The sequence below is a fragment of the Aethalodelphis obliquidens genome, unplaced genomic scaffold (genome assembly GCF_003676395.1).
Source record: "Aethalodelphis obliquidens isolate GAN/ISIS:26980383/991018 unplaced genomic scaffold, ASM367639v1 scaffold22, whole genome shotgun sequence".
Taxonomy (NCBI): Eukaryota; Metazoa; Chordata; class Mammalia; order Artiodactyla; family Delphinidae; genus Aethalodelphis; species Aethalodelphis obliquidens.
In genome coordinates this window covers 3,338,017-3,353,713 of record NW_020837966.1, presented here as the reverse complement: position 1 = coordinate 3,353,713, position 15,697 = coordinate 3,338,017, and the positions used below count along the sequence as shown (strand labels likewise).

General features: G+C 42.7%; 1 protein-coding gene across 1 annotated transcript in view; it reads right to left on the bottom strand.

The window, feature by feature from the left end:
- The window catches only part of CACNA2D3 (calcium voltage-gated channel auxiliary subunit alpha2delta 3), an 899,902-nt gene that overhangs the window by 737,008 nt on the left and 147,197 nt on the right, over nucleotides 1-15,697 (bottom strand). The window contains exon 3 of the mRNA XM_027121113.1: nucleotides 6,030-6,146. Within this exon, the coding sequence (XP_026976914.1) occupies nucleotides 6,030-6,146 (117 nt within the window). The remainder of the gene's footprint in view (nucleotides 1-6,029; nucleotides 6,147-15,697) is intronic.

Here is a 15,697-nt window from a genome sequence, read left to right as displayed (position 1 = left end):
ATATCTTACCCAAAGTTTGGAAACAACAGACTAGACTCTTCACTTAGTAAGTTTACCTGCAACTTGCTTGCTATGTCTTTTCATAGTCCCCAATGAAGTTTCTTTGTTTAGCCACTTCTAATTAATTGTTTGGGGGAGAAAATAAATTTGAACAGCAAATAAAATACTTAATGTTTTGCCTAATATGCTACCAAAATAGATACCATCCTAGAATCCTTTCTGTCTCTTTGAAAAGTGTTTAAGTTTGTGGAGGTCTGCACTCGGTACAGCCCAGCAGAGAAAGCTGTGTGGATCAGTGCCTGGCCCAAACCCAGGAACACCAGGGAAGCCAGAAGGATGTTACAGTTCTGGCGCAGATTAGTGTGATAACCCCGAAGTTGCTCCACACAATCAAAGGCAAAAAACCATGCTGGGGAATTCACCCTTAGAAAACCATTCTGGAGAACACTAGTATAAATTCATAAATTCTCTAAGAAATCATTGTTTGTCATTTCCTTGGTTTACCTACTTTTTTCAGGGTGTGCTGCTAATCTGGGTTATATGGACCATAAGGCAATCAGAGGATCATTACTTCCCACTGGCTGTGTTGGAATCTGTCCTAAAAGTCTATCTCTATAATCAGAGATGCCCGCAGTTACCCAGATCTACTTCCTACAGATTCTCCTCCAACTGCACGGTTAGCTGTGCCTGCTTGGAATTCCCTGGAGCCTCAGATGATCCTTCCATCTGTGTGATGGTTTGTGCTACTTCTACTGAAGGCTCAGATTTTAAAGACAAAGGAAAGGCAGTGGCAGCCTGTCCCTGTCACCACTGCCATGGAATGCACATCCTTTGCTTTCTCCCTTCCCTCAATCAGGGAAAAGAGTTTGTCACCATCAGCAGAAAAAAGGGAAGCTGTGTCAAATTTGCCTCCTATCAATATTTCCAATGAGCTCTGACTTGTAACACAGCCGAGCACTTCCAGGTGTCACTTAGACATGGCCCAACGGGAGTGCACAGCTGGCAGAGAACATATCACTTCCTCCATGTACAGCATATGAAATATCTCCCTTGAAATGTTAATGAACTGAAAACAAATTGATTCCATTTCCTGTCCATTCATAGGGACTTAATACTTGATAAATTGCTCAGCAACATTAATCGAGGGCTTGGTAGCATGAATACGTTTGAACGAAGAAGTTGGGAGATGATGCTTTGGTTGCTATCTTTATACACAAAAGCAAAGAGCAGCACTGCTGCATCAAACCTGATGTGGTTTAATGTTAAAACAACCTACATCAAGTCTCCGAGTGGAATTGAAAAAAATTATTTAAGCCAGTGGCATTAAAAAGAGCTAGAAAATATTAGTTAAGAAATGCCACCATAATGATGGTGCCATTATGTTAATGGCAATTACTGAAGCTAAGGTTATTTGTAATTTGCTAGCCTGAAAAATAAAAGTTACATATAGTCCATTATCCATCAGATGACAGAGGTTATGTAATGGGCAGGCCACTCTGGCTTTCACATTTACTTCAGACATCTGATGGGGAGAAAAATAGGATTTTCTGTGATAGGATAATTGCATAGTGGAGAGTAATTCAAATAGGGGATGAGTATGATAAAAATCACTCTGATTCAACTAATCACTGGGAAAAGTGATGGGGGGAAATGATGAAATCAAGCCCGAAGAGACAGAGAAAAAGATCAACACTGTTTAACAGCCAAGAGGTGACAGGCATGTTAAAGGACTGCGTTACCCTAATACTCTTTTTTTCTCCCCCTAGCACTAACTGCACCTCCCTCTACCAAACTAAAGGTGTTACTACAGTTTTCTAAATTGCTACTGCCAGTCTCATAAATATTTTATATACATCAATGGAAATTTTAATAATCAGCATTTTTTGTGAGCTAGCTTTTTCCTCTGTGTTCTTGAGTCCTCCCAGCCATCCACTATCAATAAGCACTTGGTGCTAAGTCAGTTATTGGCAGGAAGGCACTAGGGGAGGCACCAGGGCCTCTAACCTGACTCGGATTGCTGGGGACGGGGATGAGGATGGGGGCTCGGAAAGGGGAGGTTGCTAGGCATAGTGCATGACATGGATGGAGCAAATTCTAAGATCCAGTGTTTTCCTGGGACATTTGAGAAGGGGGTCACTGCTCATTGTGTGGCATGGACTGGAAAGGCAGGGCCTGGTGCACAGTGGAGCATTCTAGTGCAACGTGGCAAGCGATGACTCCACCGCAAACGCACCGGCAAATTGGAATTTGAGGTCTTTGCACTTCAAAATATCACAAGTCCCATGGGCAATAGCAACCTTTCCTATTGGAGAAGTGAGGTGTAATTGTAGTATGAAAAACAGTCACACCCACTGCTCCCCTGGCCTTAATATAAGCCAACATCCAGGAGGCCTGTCAGTGGCCACCTCATCTCACTCCAAATGCCACATGGTCTGTGACTGTTGCCAATGGAGACGCACAGTCCACACAGGGACCAGGCTGATCTCAATAATGAAACTGTCTCCAGACAAAACCCTGACTTGATATACAAGCCCTCTTTCCTTTTTAAAGATTGGGAGCAGGAGAGAACCACATATTGCTGGACCAGCTACCCTAAATTTTATGGCATCAAGTGTGCTTACAAAGGGCCTTGTGTTCTATTTTAAAATACATAAAATATGTAATTCTGAGAATCTTGGATAGCTTTACTCTGGGAACATTTCAATTCAAATAGAGCAAAAAAAATTTTTTCCATCTCCAAGGAACCACATCAACCATATCAGTCTTTTTTATTTTCACCTCACTAATTTAAAGCAAAAAGGTTTCAAACTTAGGTTCCCTCTTGTCATCATCCAGGGACTTCCTGAGGCTTCAAGACTCTCTCACTATTACATATTCACAAACTGGGAGGTCCTGTAACCAGCATTAAGAGCAAACATTTACTGAACCTTTACTGTTTGCCAGGCCTGTGCTAAACACTTGACACAGATACACACAGAGACACTATAATCCTACAGCCTGGGTGCCAATGGAACTCCACTGAGCCTGCCCAAGTAACCAGGGCCAAGCCTGTTTGCTCATCTCTAAACCAATGATAGTAACATGTCTCATTCCCAGGGCTGATGCAAGAATGAAATGAGGTGGCATGTGCAAAGTACTTGGCACAGGACCTGGTGCCTAGTGAATTCAATAAACATAGCTAAGGATTAGTAAGTCATCCTAACGTCCTAACGTCTCCAGGGAGCTGAGTGAGGAGAAGAGGTCCAATGGGCTTATTCAGCTTTTCTCACCAGCCTCACACCTTGGGGCAGAACTGAGATTCGGAACAGTTCTCTCTATTCCAGAGCCCATGTCTCACCCACCACGTGGGCCCCTGCCTCTGAGTGCCCAGGTCCAGGGTCTGCTGCTGATTAGAACTCTGCATGACGGTAGCATGATTCACAAGCCCCCATGAATTCCAGACAGCAGGCCTCCTTTTTTGTCAATTGCAGAGACAGAACCTAAGTATATTCATGTCCCTTTCTACTACAAAATTCTGTGATTCACGAAGAAATCCAATTTGGGATAATAATGGCATTTCCTTCTCTCAATTGACAATGTTGTTACTAGTATTTAAAACAAAACAAAACATTTGTATTCATTTTTTGAGGATTCAGGAAAATGTGCATTCACACACCACTCCTGCTGAAGGACTGCGGATTGGCATGAACTTATTTGGACAGAAATATTTTCATATGCATAAAGAGACTTAAAGATGGGTTCAGAGCCTCAGAACTGTCTCTGTGTTTGGGAATTCATCTTAAGGAAATCAGCATACACTGAAGGATGCGATGCTGAGGGCATGGAAGTGATGAAGGAAGTGGACTCTGGGGTCCCTGTGCCTGAGGTCCATCCCCCACTCCCCAGGTAACCTCACGGAAGTGACTTAACTTCTGCTCTGAGTCTCCTCTTTAGTAAAATGAGGATAATAATAGTAACTTCCATCACAGGGCCGTTATCAGGATAAGGCCTATATATACTTCATGTATATGAAGTCCTTAGAGAAGCACCCAACACGTAGTGGGTGCTGTCTACTGATCTGCTGTTAACATACAAGAAGATTTACTTCAGCATTATTTATATCAAAGCTTACAAACAACTTAAATATCCAGATACAGAGGAATGTCAAATCAATTATGACACACGCACCCATAGACTGGAATGTTATGTAGCCATTTAAGAAAATCTCCAAACACAGTGACACAAGAAAATGCTCACACTATAATGGGATAAAGAAGTGAAAACAGCTGGATACAACAAAAGCAAACAGGCAATACTATTGCTAATTTGATAAAAGAAAAACACATACAAGGACATGCACAGAAGTGTAAAGAAAAAAGACTAGAAGGAAGAAAACAAGCGTTGGTTTCCTGCTGGGTGGTGGGACTTTTAGGTGATTTTTTTCTCTGTTTGATACTTTTCAGTATATTGTAAAACTTCCAACAAAGGTGGTGTTCATTTTATAAACAGAAAATAGTAATTGTGTGGGGTTTTTCTTAAATTTTTATCTCAGGGTTCTCTGACTGTTAGATTCAAATGCCTACCATGCTGCCCTGTCTGTGAAGAATACCACTTGCTTCAAGGGAGTGATATAGAGACACACCAGAGGCCACGATGCAGCTCCCAGGAATGGTTGTCAGTGCAGTATTTCTGTGGCAGATAAGAGCACTTTTTTTCTTTTAAGGCACTTCAGAGTTTCCACCAAGAAGTTTCATATTATTTAAATTAATAATCACAGTAACAGCAGAAGTTACTATTCACTGAGCACTGCTCACGTGCCAGGTTCTGTGCTAAATGGCTCAAAACCACAACTGTGTTTGATCTTCACACTCCCTGTGAGAGTTTTCCCCACTTTAAAGATGAGGAAATCGAGGCTCATGAAGGCTGTTTTACAGAAGGTTGAAGTTTAGTAAGTGACAAAGGCAGATACTAAACCCAGGTTCAAGCTCATGCTATTACCTAAACTACAGCCCCTCCTTCCCTAAATCAAAACAGTAGAAAAATGTTTTAGAAACAAGAAAATGTGTGGGATTATAAGGTCTAAAGCAGAAATATCTTGCGGAAATTTGGTTTGGCCAATTAAGGATGAGAAAAACTAAAATAGGAAATGGACTTCTATAATAAAGTCATTCTGGAAATAATAAAACTGAAAGGTAAGTAAACTATACTTTAGAAATAAAGAACTCTTCAGATTGCAATTCTTTCCCATAATCCTGTGCCAATATGGTATTAACACAGGATATTGCAACATTCACATGTCCTAAATCAAGAATTCAGATGCCCTGTTCTGTCAGCAACAAGGAATAAAGTTGGAGGCCATCTTGGAAATCCAAAACGATGCACATGTGCACTGCAGTTCCGTTCTTCCTGCTACTATAAAATTTCACGAGTAATGGCCTATATGGGTAAAGAATCTAAACAAGAGTTGGATATATGTATATGTATAACTTATTCACTCTGCTGTACACCTGAAACTAAAACAACATTATAAATCAACTATACTCCCCAAAAAAATTTTTTTTAAATTTTCAGGGAGCTCTTGCCAGTCCAGATAAACATTATAATTACAGTAATATTCCAATAGAGGTAAAAAGAACTTCCAACTTCATCTAGACTCATTTACCCCATAGAAATTTTCAATTCCATATTTTGGCAAACATTGCTTAAATTTTTTTACAATTGCTTAGTTCAACCACAACGTACCCTTGAATGTACTTTGGCAATTAATGAATGCATTACACAGCCAGAGGCCATCCTCTGTGGATGTGCAATTAGGGACACCTCCACTGAAGGTATACAATCATAAGACGAAAACTGGCACCTAAATCCTACGTGAAGAAAGGGTAATTGTGCCCCTAGTAACTGCTTATCCTAGTTAACCAGACTTAAGAAAGTGTGTACATCATGGCTGAGTCAACTTTGATCTCTGAGAGTTGGGTTCATCAATGCCAGTTGCCTGCAGCTGCCTTTGTGTCTTCAGGCAGTACAGAGCAGAAACCAGAGGCACTTACCCGCACTGCTTCAGACTTCTTGTGAAACATCTCTTCCATGTTCTTTGCCAGCTTTTTCACCAGTTGGAGACCATCTATTTCTTCTATGGTAACGTCTTTCTCATACTCTTTGTATTTCTGGAAGGAGGGAGGACAACATTAACATGGCACACGATACCATAAAACATCATGCCTACAATGTCAGAGCACATTTACCTAAAAGGAATAAGTAAAAATAAAGTTATAATATGGCTGTCTCTGCTGGATTTGGGGAGATTGGACTGTATTTCAAAATTATTAAACCAACTAGAGAGAAATGTGAAAACTGGCTCTGGTTCTCTTGAAGCTTAGCTAGCACCCAGGAAAAAAATAAACCCTAAAGCAATTAAAGCACAGCATCTGGGCTTCCGTGGTGGCGCAGTGGTTGAGAGTCCGCCTGCCGATGCAGGGGACATGGGTTCGTGCACCCAGTCCTGGAAGATCCCACATGCCGCGGAGCGGCTGGGCCCGTGAGCCACGGCCGCTGAGCCTGCGCATCCGGAGCCTGTGCTCTGCAACAGGAGAGGCCACAACAGTGAGAGGCCCGCGTACCGCAGAAAAAAAAAAAAAAGAAAAAAAGCACAGCATCTTATAGACATTTTATAATGTTAAAGTCCTTGCTGTCAATTTTAGTAATTCAATTCAATTCATTTCAATTACTGAGGACTTCCTATATATCCTCAAGGAACTCACAAAAAGAAGCATGTACACTAAGTACAAACAACATTAAAACAGCAACATTTCTTATATAAAAATAACCATTACATAAGATTTCATAATTTGTTAGTCTCCATAAGTGATTAATCTGACCCACAGTACACTCCAATTCTCAAAGACAACTTTTCATTTAAAACCTATCACATACCCTGGTAATTTATCTGTCTAAATCGGCAGTTCTCAAAGTGGCCCAAGAACCTCTGCAGGGTCCCTGAGACCCTTTCAAGGGTCCATGAAGTCCTCCTTTTTTCCAACAGCTTATATATATGAAGGCATGTCTTCTTACTTGATTTTAACAAGTCACAACAGATTGACCACAAAAAAAGGTATGAGAATCTACCTGTCTTCTCTTAAATCAACCCTTGAAAAGATTTGCAAAAAAGAAAAAAAAGCCACTCCTGTAATTTGTTTTTTAAAATAGTTATTTTTAATAAAATATGTTATGTACAATGTTAACATGCAATGAGTTTTTATGTTTTGAATTTGTTGATTTTTAAATTAATGAATTCTTGGTTTTAATTTCAAATGTGGCAAATATTTATACATACAACTCACGTAAGATCTTGGGAGTCCTCAATATTGTGTAAGTGTATGAAGGAATCCTAAAGCCAAAACGCTTGATATAACTAAACATTTAATTTTGTTCCTACTGGAAAGAAATATTGCTTATTAATTTAAAAAAGTTCCAAATGGAGCTCAAAATACTTTTAATGTTAAGAGGAATCCTTTACATTTATGTAGCTATGAAAAAGTCTGGAGAACTAAAAATATTGGGGGCCTTATATTTACCCTCATTTGGAGGGAAAACCTGAATCGGTTACTAACACCTTACCCCAAGCTCCTACTTGGGAAAAGCATAAGGCTCCACATGTTATCTGGGCTCTAGAGGCCTTGAGAGCAATTTCTGGAATGGAAGATATAACAACTTTTTAATGGCAGTTGTTTTTAATATAACAACTTTTTAAATTTTTAACATATAAATTTATATTTTCTCCCCATTTCCTCTACTTCTCCTTCAAATATATAAACCGGGAGGAGGTTCAGTCTTTCCTTGCCCCAAGGAAGGGAATGTGTGAGTCTGTGTGTGCGCGCACACGCATGTGTGTGTGACATAAAACGATTCCCTTCTTAGCTTAGATTTCCAAGTCCTTTGAGGCAATAACACTGGGTGTCCTAAAAGGACAAGATTAGAGTTTAAGGACAGAGGGAGTGACTCTAAGGAAACATATGTAGAGAGAGGATTCTTTCAACCCCTAAGACTAAAATGAAATCCCTAGAGCCCGTAGGCATCTGGCCACAGAGAGCTCCCAGTGCCCATTGGGCACTGGCAGAGCAGGACAGGAGGTCAGAAAAGCAGGAAGAGACCCTTGGACTGGGCACTGGGGCCTCAAACCTGGATGTCAGGTGCAGGGTTTGGAGTTTCTCAGAATTAAAGTGATCCTGAAGAAATTTTTAAAAGTGCTATCCTGGAGCACCTGAGTCTGGACCAAAACAGACATCTGTTACATGGTTTAGAAGATGCTCAGAGAGGCTCTGCATGGTCCTATAATTGACCATGAGGCGGTTTTTTTGTTTTTTTTGTTTTTGTTTTTGCTGTATGCGGGCCTCTCACTGTTGTGGCCTCTCCCACTGCGGAGCACAGGCTCCGGATGCGCAGGCTCAGCGGCCATGGCTCACGGGCCCAGCCGCTCCGCGGCATGTGGGATCTTCCTGGACCGGGGCACGAACCCGCTTCCCCTGCACTGGCAGGCGGACTCTCAACCACTGTGGCACCAGGGAAGCCCTGCACCATGAGTTTTAAGTGACATGCTTCTTCTCCCTGCTCCCTGAAAATGTCCATAAAAATCTTATGTGTTTATGTTGAGAGTCTTTCTCTTTCTTCTTCTAGCCTTCCCCTCCTCTTTGACAAGGTTGTCCTGGTTCCTCAAGGTGAGGAGGCTGCACCCTCCCTCCAAGCTCCCAGAGCATTCTGTGCTCATATCTCCTGGCAACACAGCTTGCATGGTCCAGGAGCTGAGGTCCTCATGGTCACCCGCCAGCCCACAGCAGACACTCATAGAACTTCTCTGGATGAAGCTTGTTGCAGAACAACTGCAATGCTACAGTACAAGGAAGATGCAAGTAAGGATGCAGCTGCACTGTCTGATGGTCCTGTAAGCGCGACCTCCCCACTCCTTGGGAGGTTGATGGGCTTGGCACAGGATGTGGGACTCCAGCCAGCCCAAGCCTGGCTCAGGCTAACAGTGTCCTCTGGTGTATGAATAAAACTTCAATAACAGTCACTGGAAACTTTCCCTAAGTTCAAATGCAAGCCAATGATCTCTTTGGAGCCAAAAATTCTGGGGGTTCTCTGCTGCCTGCCAGATGTGCTCCAAAAGCCAAGAACCAAGGCCAGCTTATACGCAAGGTTGATTCACTACCAAAAATACAAAGTTCAAGAAGTAAAACAAAACAAAGCTAATGTTAGTCTAATATTTACAGTCAGTGAAATAAATCTCTGTCTTAAGTAATTCTGAAACTAAAGGTGATCTAGAGGCTTAAGATAAAGAAAATGTATGTCACAATTAGCCTTTACCTAAATCTTTTGATCTTTATATTGGTCCTCATTATTCTGGTCATATCTATTATTTACATGTTTTTTTCTCCCAGTAGACTTCTAGAAGGGAATCAATTTATTCAACTCTGACTATCCACTGACTTCTCAATGAGACCTTCCCGCATCCTCTTTTCTTCCGAGTCTGCTCTGTGAAAAGGAGCCGCCGATTTTATGGAGGGCTGTGCGTCTCCCAGGCCTCCTTGTGCCTGGTGACCTAGCTAAGTAAGCTCAACACGAAGCTCTGTGCCAAGCCAAGGATTCTAGATCTGGGACAAACTCAGCAGTTCACTGGTTCTATTCCTCTTCCAGCCTCAGCCCTCTCCCTTTAGGACATGTGACAATGGGTCCTCTTTGCCAATGAGCCAAGCCTCATACTACTTTCTCACCACCCTGGGGAAGTTATCCCATAAGAAAAAAACACTCTGCTTTTCAAGATGTGTTAATGGCTGTTGGAATTGGGTCAGAACGACGTAATGTCTTACTCTTACCAGGAAACATTACTCTTTGCTAGAATCAAAGGATTTTGAAGAACAGAGAGAGTAACCAAGTTATAGTCATTAATCAATTGCAAACCCTTAGCGGCTTAGAATGGTGATATACACCAAAAGCATCAAAAACGAACCTACTGTAGGAAACCAAGCAATATGACCTCTAGCAACTGGATAGAGTAAGTTACAACGGTACAACAAGTTCTACACAGCCATCCCAAACTGTGCAAAAGAATGTAGGAAACTAGCATACAGAATGTTGCAATAGGTTACAGACAGTAATGGGTGATTAGTAATTTGTTTTAAATTACTAATCTGCCTACACGTACACACACACACACACACACACACACACACACACAAACATACACACAAACACACTGTGAGGACGGATGCCAAATGCTCACAGCTGGCTGTGCTACTGCAAATGATTTTTCTTCTTTCTGCTTACCTGTATTTTCTAATTTTTAAAATGAACATACTTTTTTTTGGAAATTAGAAAATATAAGAGGTGTAGTTATATGTAGAATAGAATTTGGGCACTTAATAACAAAGTTCTGTTGGGGAAATGTGGCCCAATTAGAATCTGTGTAGTTAAGCAGGATGTCTTCATTAGCAGAGCCTAAGGAAGTCAGCAAAATTAGTCCTCCGTGTGTCAAAGGCCCAGCACGGCGCCAGAAGCTTTTCACATATTAATTTGTCGAATCCTCACAGCTACCCCGGGGGGCACGTGTCATCCCCATGTTGCAGATAGGGAACTGAGGCACAGAGAGGTTTAGTCAGTTGTTTAAAGTCAAATGGTTAGAGAGTGAGTTTTAAACCTAGCGAGGTCTGACTTTGAATTGCTTGGTCTTTTGAACTTAGGGGGTAGGGAGTGAAGGACTGATAGTCTAAATATTTGTGAACTTGTTTCAGAGGGCCCATTTCACTGCCATCACAAGGCCTATTTCATTGATCTTGTAGCCAACAGTGGCTTGGACTCACCAAGAGCGAGTCAAATACCTAAAACAAGAGACATTGTCAGTTAACAAGGGCGGTTAACATCGTCAGTTAACAAGGGCAGCTGCTTACGAGGCTGCTCCAAGTGAGCAAAAGCCATGCGGCGGGGCACAATGGATGTCACAGGTGGGGACGCTATCCCTCCACTGGGCCTCTGAGGGTGCAAGCTTGGAGCCTGACCCCAGAGGAGCAGACGCAGCTCTTGACCCTTGAAAGCGGCCCAGGGGACTTAATTATATATTAATACCGTGGCTGTGTTTGGGCTACAAATCATCTGTTCTCCAAGGTACCAAGAACGACCTGGAGGCAAAATACCCCAAATTCCTCCTCCTCTGGGGTTTGCCTCCGCACACAGCTATGACAACAGTGAAGCTTTATTTTCTACAGCCTCAAGGACTGCTCTGGCAATTACTTTGTTTTGTGTAAAAACAGTAAAAAATAAAATAAAATAAAATAAAAAATAAAACAGGCATCCTTCAACTGGGATAAGGAATTCAGAAAGTATCAGCGGGTTTCTGCCAACACACAAAATGAAGGTAGTGGGGAAGATCAACATGGAAGAGACACTATGCCACCTGACTAAAGATTCAGACGGGTCTGGAGTTGACCTCTGTCTCCAACACTCCATTTATTTGTTCCACAAATGTCTATTTTGTGTCTATGGTATGCCAGGCAGGGGAGGAGGCACCAAGCACAACATGATAAGTAATGCAAAGTGGAAGAAAGCTCATGGTCTAATGATCTGATGAGTAAACTGGCAAAGAAGATACAACATCGTGGTAAGTACCCTGATGGGGTGGTCAAGGCAGTCACTCAATCTTGCTGGAACCCTACAGGATGATTAGGCTGGGAAGAGGGGAGATGCAACAGGGGATGAGCAGAGGGAGCAGTAGGTATGGAGTTCAGGGCAAGAGGCTGCCTGGAGCTCAGGGAACTACTCCTGTTCCACTTCACTGGTGCATGGATGGCCAGGACGAGGGACTCTGGTGAGAGACGAGGCCATAAAAGTGACCAGGGCCAGGCCATCAAGGGTGGTGTGCTAGGATGAAGAGTTTGGACTTTATCCTGACTTGGGTAGGAGGCTGAGGGTGTGGAGACAGACAACAACCAGAGTCACTGAAGGATTTAAGAGGAGGAAGGACCCAGTGACCGGATTTGTGGTTTTGAAAAATCTCAGTGTGCAGAGTGGGAAGGAGGGACATAAAACTGGATGGAGACAAGGAATTGGGAGGCTGGGGTAGCCAGGACTTGGGAGACAGCACTGGAAAAAAGTTAGAAGAGTCAGAGAATGAGAGGTGGGCTCCCTGGGAGACATCAACAGGTCTGATGGTCAGACACGGCAGCTGTTTGGGCTGGTTGGCCATGCCACTTTAAGTAAATTGCTTAACCTCCTGGGTCTCAGTGTCCTCGATCAGAATACCAGAGATAATGATGCCCATCTTCCAGGGCTGCTCTGGAGGGTTACTGGGAGGACGTCTCTGAAAGCTCCCAGCATAGTGCCCGCACAAAACGGGCCACTCTAAATCTTCGTGCTCCCCTGTTTTTCCCTCTTGGAATTTCTGCTACAGAGGATTCTAGTCCATTCTGTATTTTCATACCAATGCCTTCCTGAACCGAAGCTTTTAATGGAGCAGACAAATTCCAACAAGGTGGTTGATGATGCTGCTGTTCTTCACTCTGCCACCCCCGTACATCCTCTGGGCCTCCCCCTGGACTGGGGCAGTAGCTAGTGACACCTGAGTAACACAGCCTGTGGCTTTAGCCAAGACCAGGGTCGAGGCAGAACACAGCCCTTCACAAGAGCACCTCTCAGCATTCATGACACAGAAGGAAGGCAGCCTTAGAAACTTTTTATTCCCTCTGTCACAGGGGAACATCAGAAGCTTCCATTCCTTCTGTTAGCAGAATCAGCATTTGGCAAGAAATCTTGTGATAAGCCAAGAACATTTATCATTTGAGAAGGGAGACAGAGAAATGCATTATTTCTGTAGCATCTATTTTGCCAGATCATTTCACACAAACACCAGGAAGAGAAAAGCACTACCTCACTGTCAGAACACTTAATGTTGTTCATACCTTTGGGTCATTTTTTTCCTACGGGCTAACTGCATATCTAGAAGTCAGTCACCTGGAACAGTCCCCAGAGAGGGGGCTCCAGTCAGGAGGCTTCTGATCAATCACAATTAATTAGTACAGAAGCCCAACACAGAAGAGGTGCTCTGAGTGTGCTCGGCACCAGCAAAAAATACCCTCTTGCAGAGGATGGATGCAGGAGTACCATTAGCCAAAGAGCTGGAACATCTGAACATGGTCTCTTGGCCAAATTTTCTCATCACAAACTGAAACTACATCTCTAGAGTCAGTATAATTAAATCACTCGATGAGGATTGACAGAAGGTCCAGGGGAGGAGATGATAAAGCAAAGACCTGCTTGTCCCCAAGTGAGAATCTGGAGAGCTTGCCTCAAAGCCCACGACTTGAGAGAAACTGGCCTGCTTCCCCATCCCACCCCTAAGCCTCCAACACTTCCCTTAAAAGCCCCTGACCCCGTTTCCCAGTAAACCCTATTACTAGGAAAGCAACCCATACAGGCTAAGCCCAGAACCCTTAAAGGTGGCTTGTTACATAAAAGTGGAAGATGCCTCATGTTCCTACCTTAAGATTCAATTTTTGGTCTTATTCTCATTCCTTCAAGTTCTGAAATAGCCACAGTACCAGAGGTAAAATCATTAAACCAACTACTGAAGTAAGGATCACACCAAAACAAAAAAGGAACCTAAACTGAAATCACTGCTATTTTCATTCATTTAACAAGTATTTACAAACTGCCTACCATGTGTAGGTAGGTGGGGGGAACAATGACAAATATACATGTTCCCTTGGGATATAAGGAGGCTAATTTTTTGGTTCTTTTTATTAAAAATAAATAATAAATAAATTGGAGCAGAGCCACACGGGTTATTTCAATTGAAACCTGAGCCCTGATATCCCACACAGCCGTTCTGTGTGTGTCTCCTCCCAGGGTCACACCTGTCTGCAGTGCAGGTATGTCACTTCTGCCAGATGTGGGAGAGTGTTGTGTGTCTTCTACTAAGTGCAGAACAGTCTATAAAGCACAGACATATATTTCTCCCTGAGTAGGGAGGGGTGAGTAGCAGGATATTTGGGCAACCCAAACTGATTTGTAAACAATGAAAAATTGGCCAGGAACAAGAATGACAGGATGGTCAGCAGGTAGGAAGAGGGTCCCAGGGAGGAATGTAAAACAATGAATTAGCCATGGGTTGTAGAAAAGGAGATGACTGTATAGTATATATAATTCCCTGCCTCCTGGGAGATGAAATTTACAAAGTACCCTATCAGTGTAATGAGACAGTCATGAGCCATCACAAGGTGGTTGGTCAACAGAGGCAGGACATCTATGGTCAAGGCTTGATGAACAGTGGGAACAGGGTGAGGTGGGGGAGGTGGGGGACGGGGGAGAGTGGGAAGGGTAGTCTCTTTAGATTGCATGTAAGCTCATCATATGTCCCTCCAGTGGGGAGAAAGTGATGCAGTTCCTGTTCTGTCTCCTCTGTCTTATTTGTAGCAAAGGGGACTGACAATGATCAGATGGGTGGGAAAGCATCTGCATGGATTTTGCTGGCATGCTATTGATTTGCAGCCTGGTGGCAGCATCCTGCTTGGCTTAGAATCACTGGCCAGGATTCAAGTCTGAGGAAAATCAACAATGTGCATCCCACTTGCTAGGCCATTTGGTGTGGTGCTAAGACCAAGGACTCTCCATTCAGATGTACTAAATTCAAGTCCTAGCAATGTGACAAGTTGCTCAATCTCCATCGGCCTCCTTTCCTTCAATAGTAGAGTGGGTTATACCAGACCTCCTACTGTTCCCAGGATGATCAAATGAGGTCGAGTGTGTAAAGTCCCTGGCAGCACGCTGGACACAGAGTAAAGCACTCAAAAAATGTTGACGATGATGGCAGAAGTGATAACACATGCCAACATTTGTTCTATAAGTTCTGAAAAAGGAAATTCTCTTGCCTCAACAAGAAAAAGCTCTCAGCCAAGGTCATAACCTAACAGATGAACTACCTCTGAATGTTGCTGTGGGCAATGGCATTTTTCAAATATATTCCCAAGGCACTGAGGGGGTCTTCAACAGTAACTCTGTGGGGATGGCTCCCTTCTGGCAGAAACTGGATGCTAGAAGTCTGTATGTGTATAAGGGTGGATGACAGTTTTCAGATATGTTACTAAAGATGTTGCAATAAAAACTAATCATCTACAATTTCTGGATTCTCTCCTTATAGGCAGTGTCATTTTTTTATTATGACATAAATGTACTTAGTATTCCTCTCCAATCAATTATCGCATGTGGAAGTGTCACTTCAAAATACAACACTCCAAAGCAATTATGTTTCCAAGTAAATATATTTCTAAATCCTTTAAGCTGATGTTAGAAACACTTCTTAACCATAACAACAACAAACCTAGCTGAATTCATGGAACTCTAGGTCACAGAAGAATATTTTTCTATTCGAAAATGGAAAATGCCATTTTGTACAAATCATTCTGTTTCACAGAGATATTCCAATCAAGTGCCTCCAGGGTCAAAACAAAACCCCACCCATTATTAATGCAGTGCTCTTCCAGATCTAGTTAAGTCTAAGGAACATCCTTGAAGAATGCAGTTTTTCTCTGTCAAAGCCATCAGAACAAGAGATAATTTGCATAAGAATTAGAGACCCTGTTTAGGAATGACAGAAGAGAGAGGAGGACAGGGCACTAAATTACAACCAAAGAATAAGCAGAGAGGAGGCAGGGAGCAGCTGGACTCTGACTTCTGC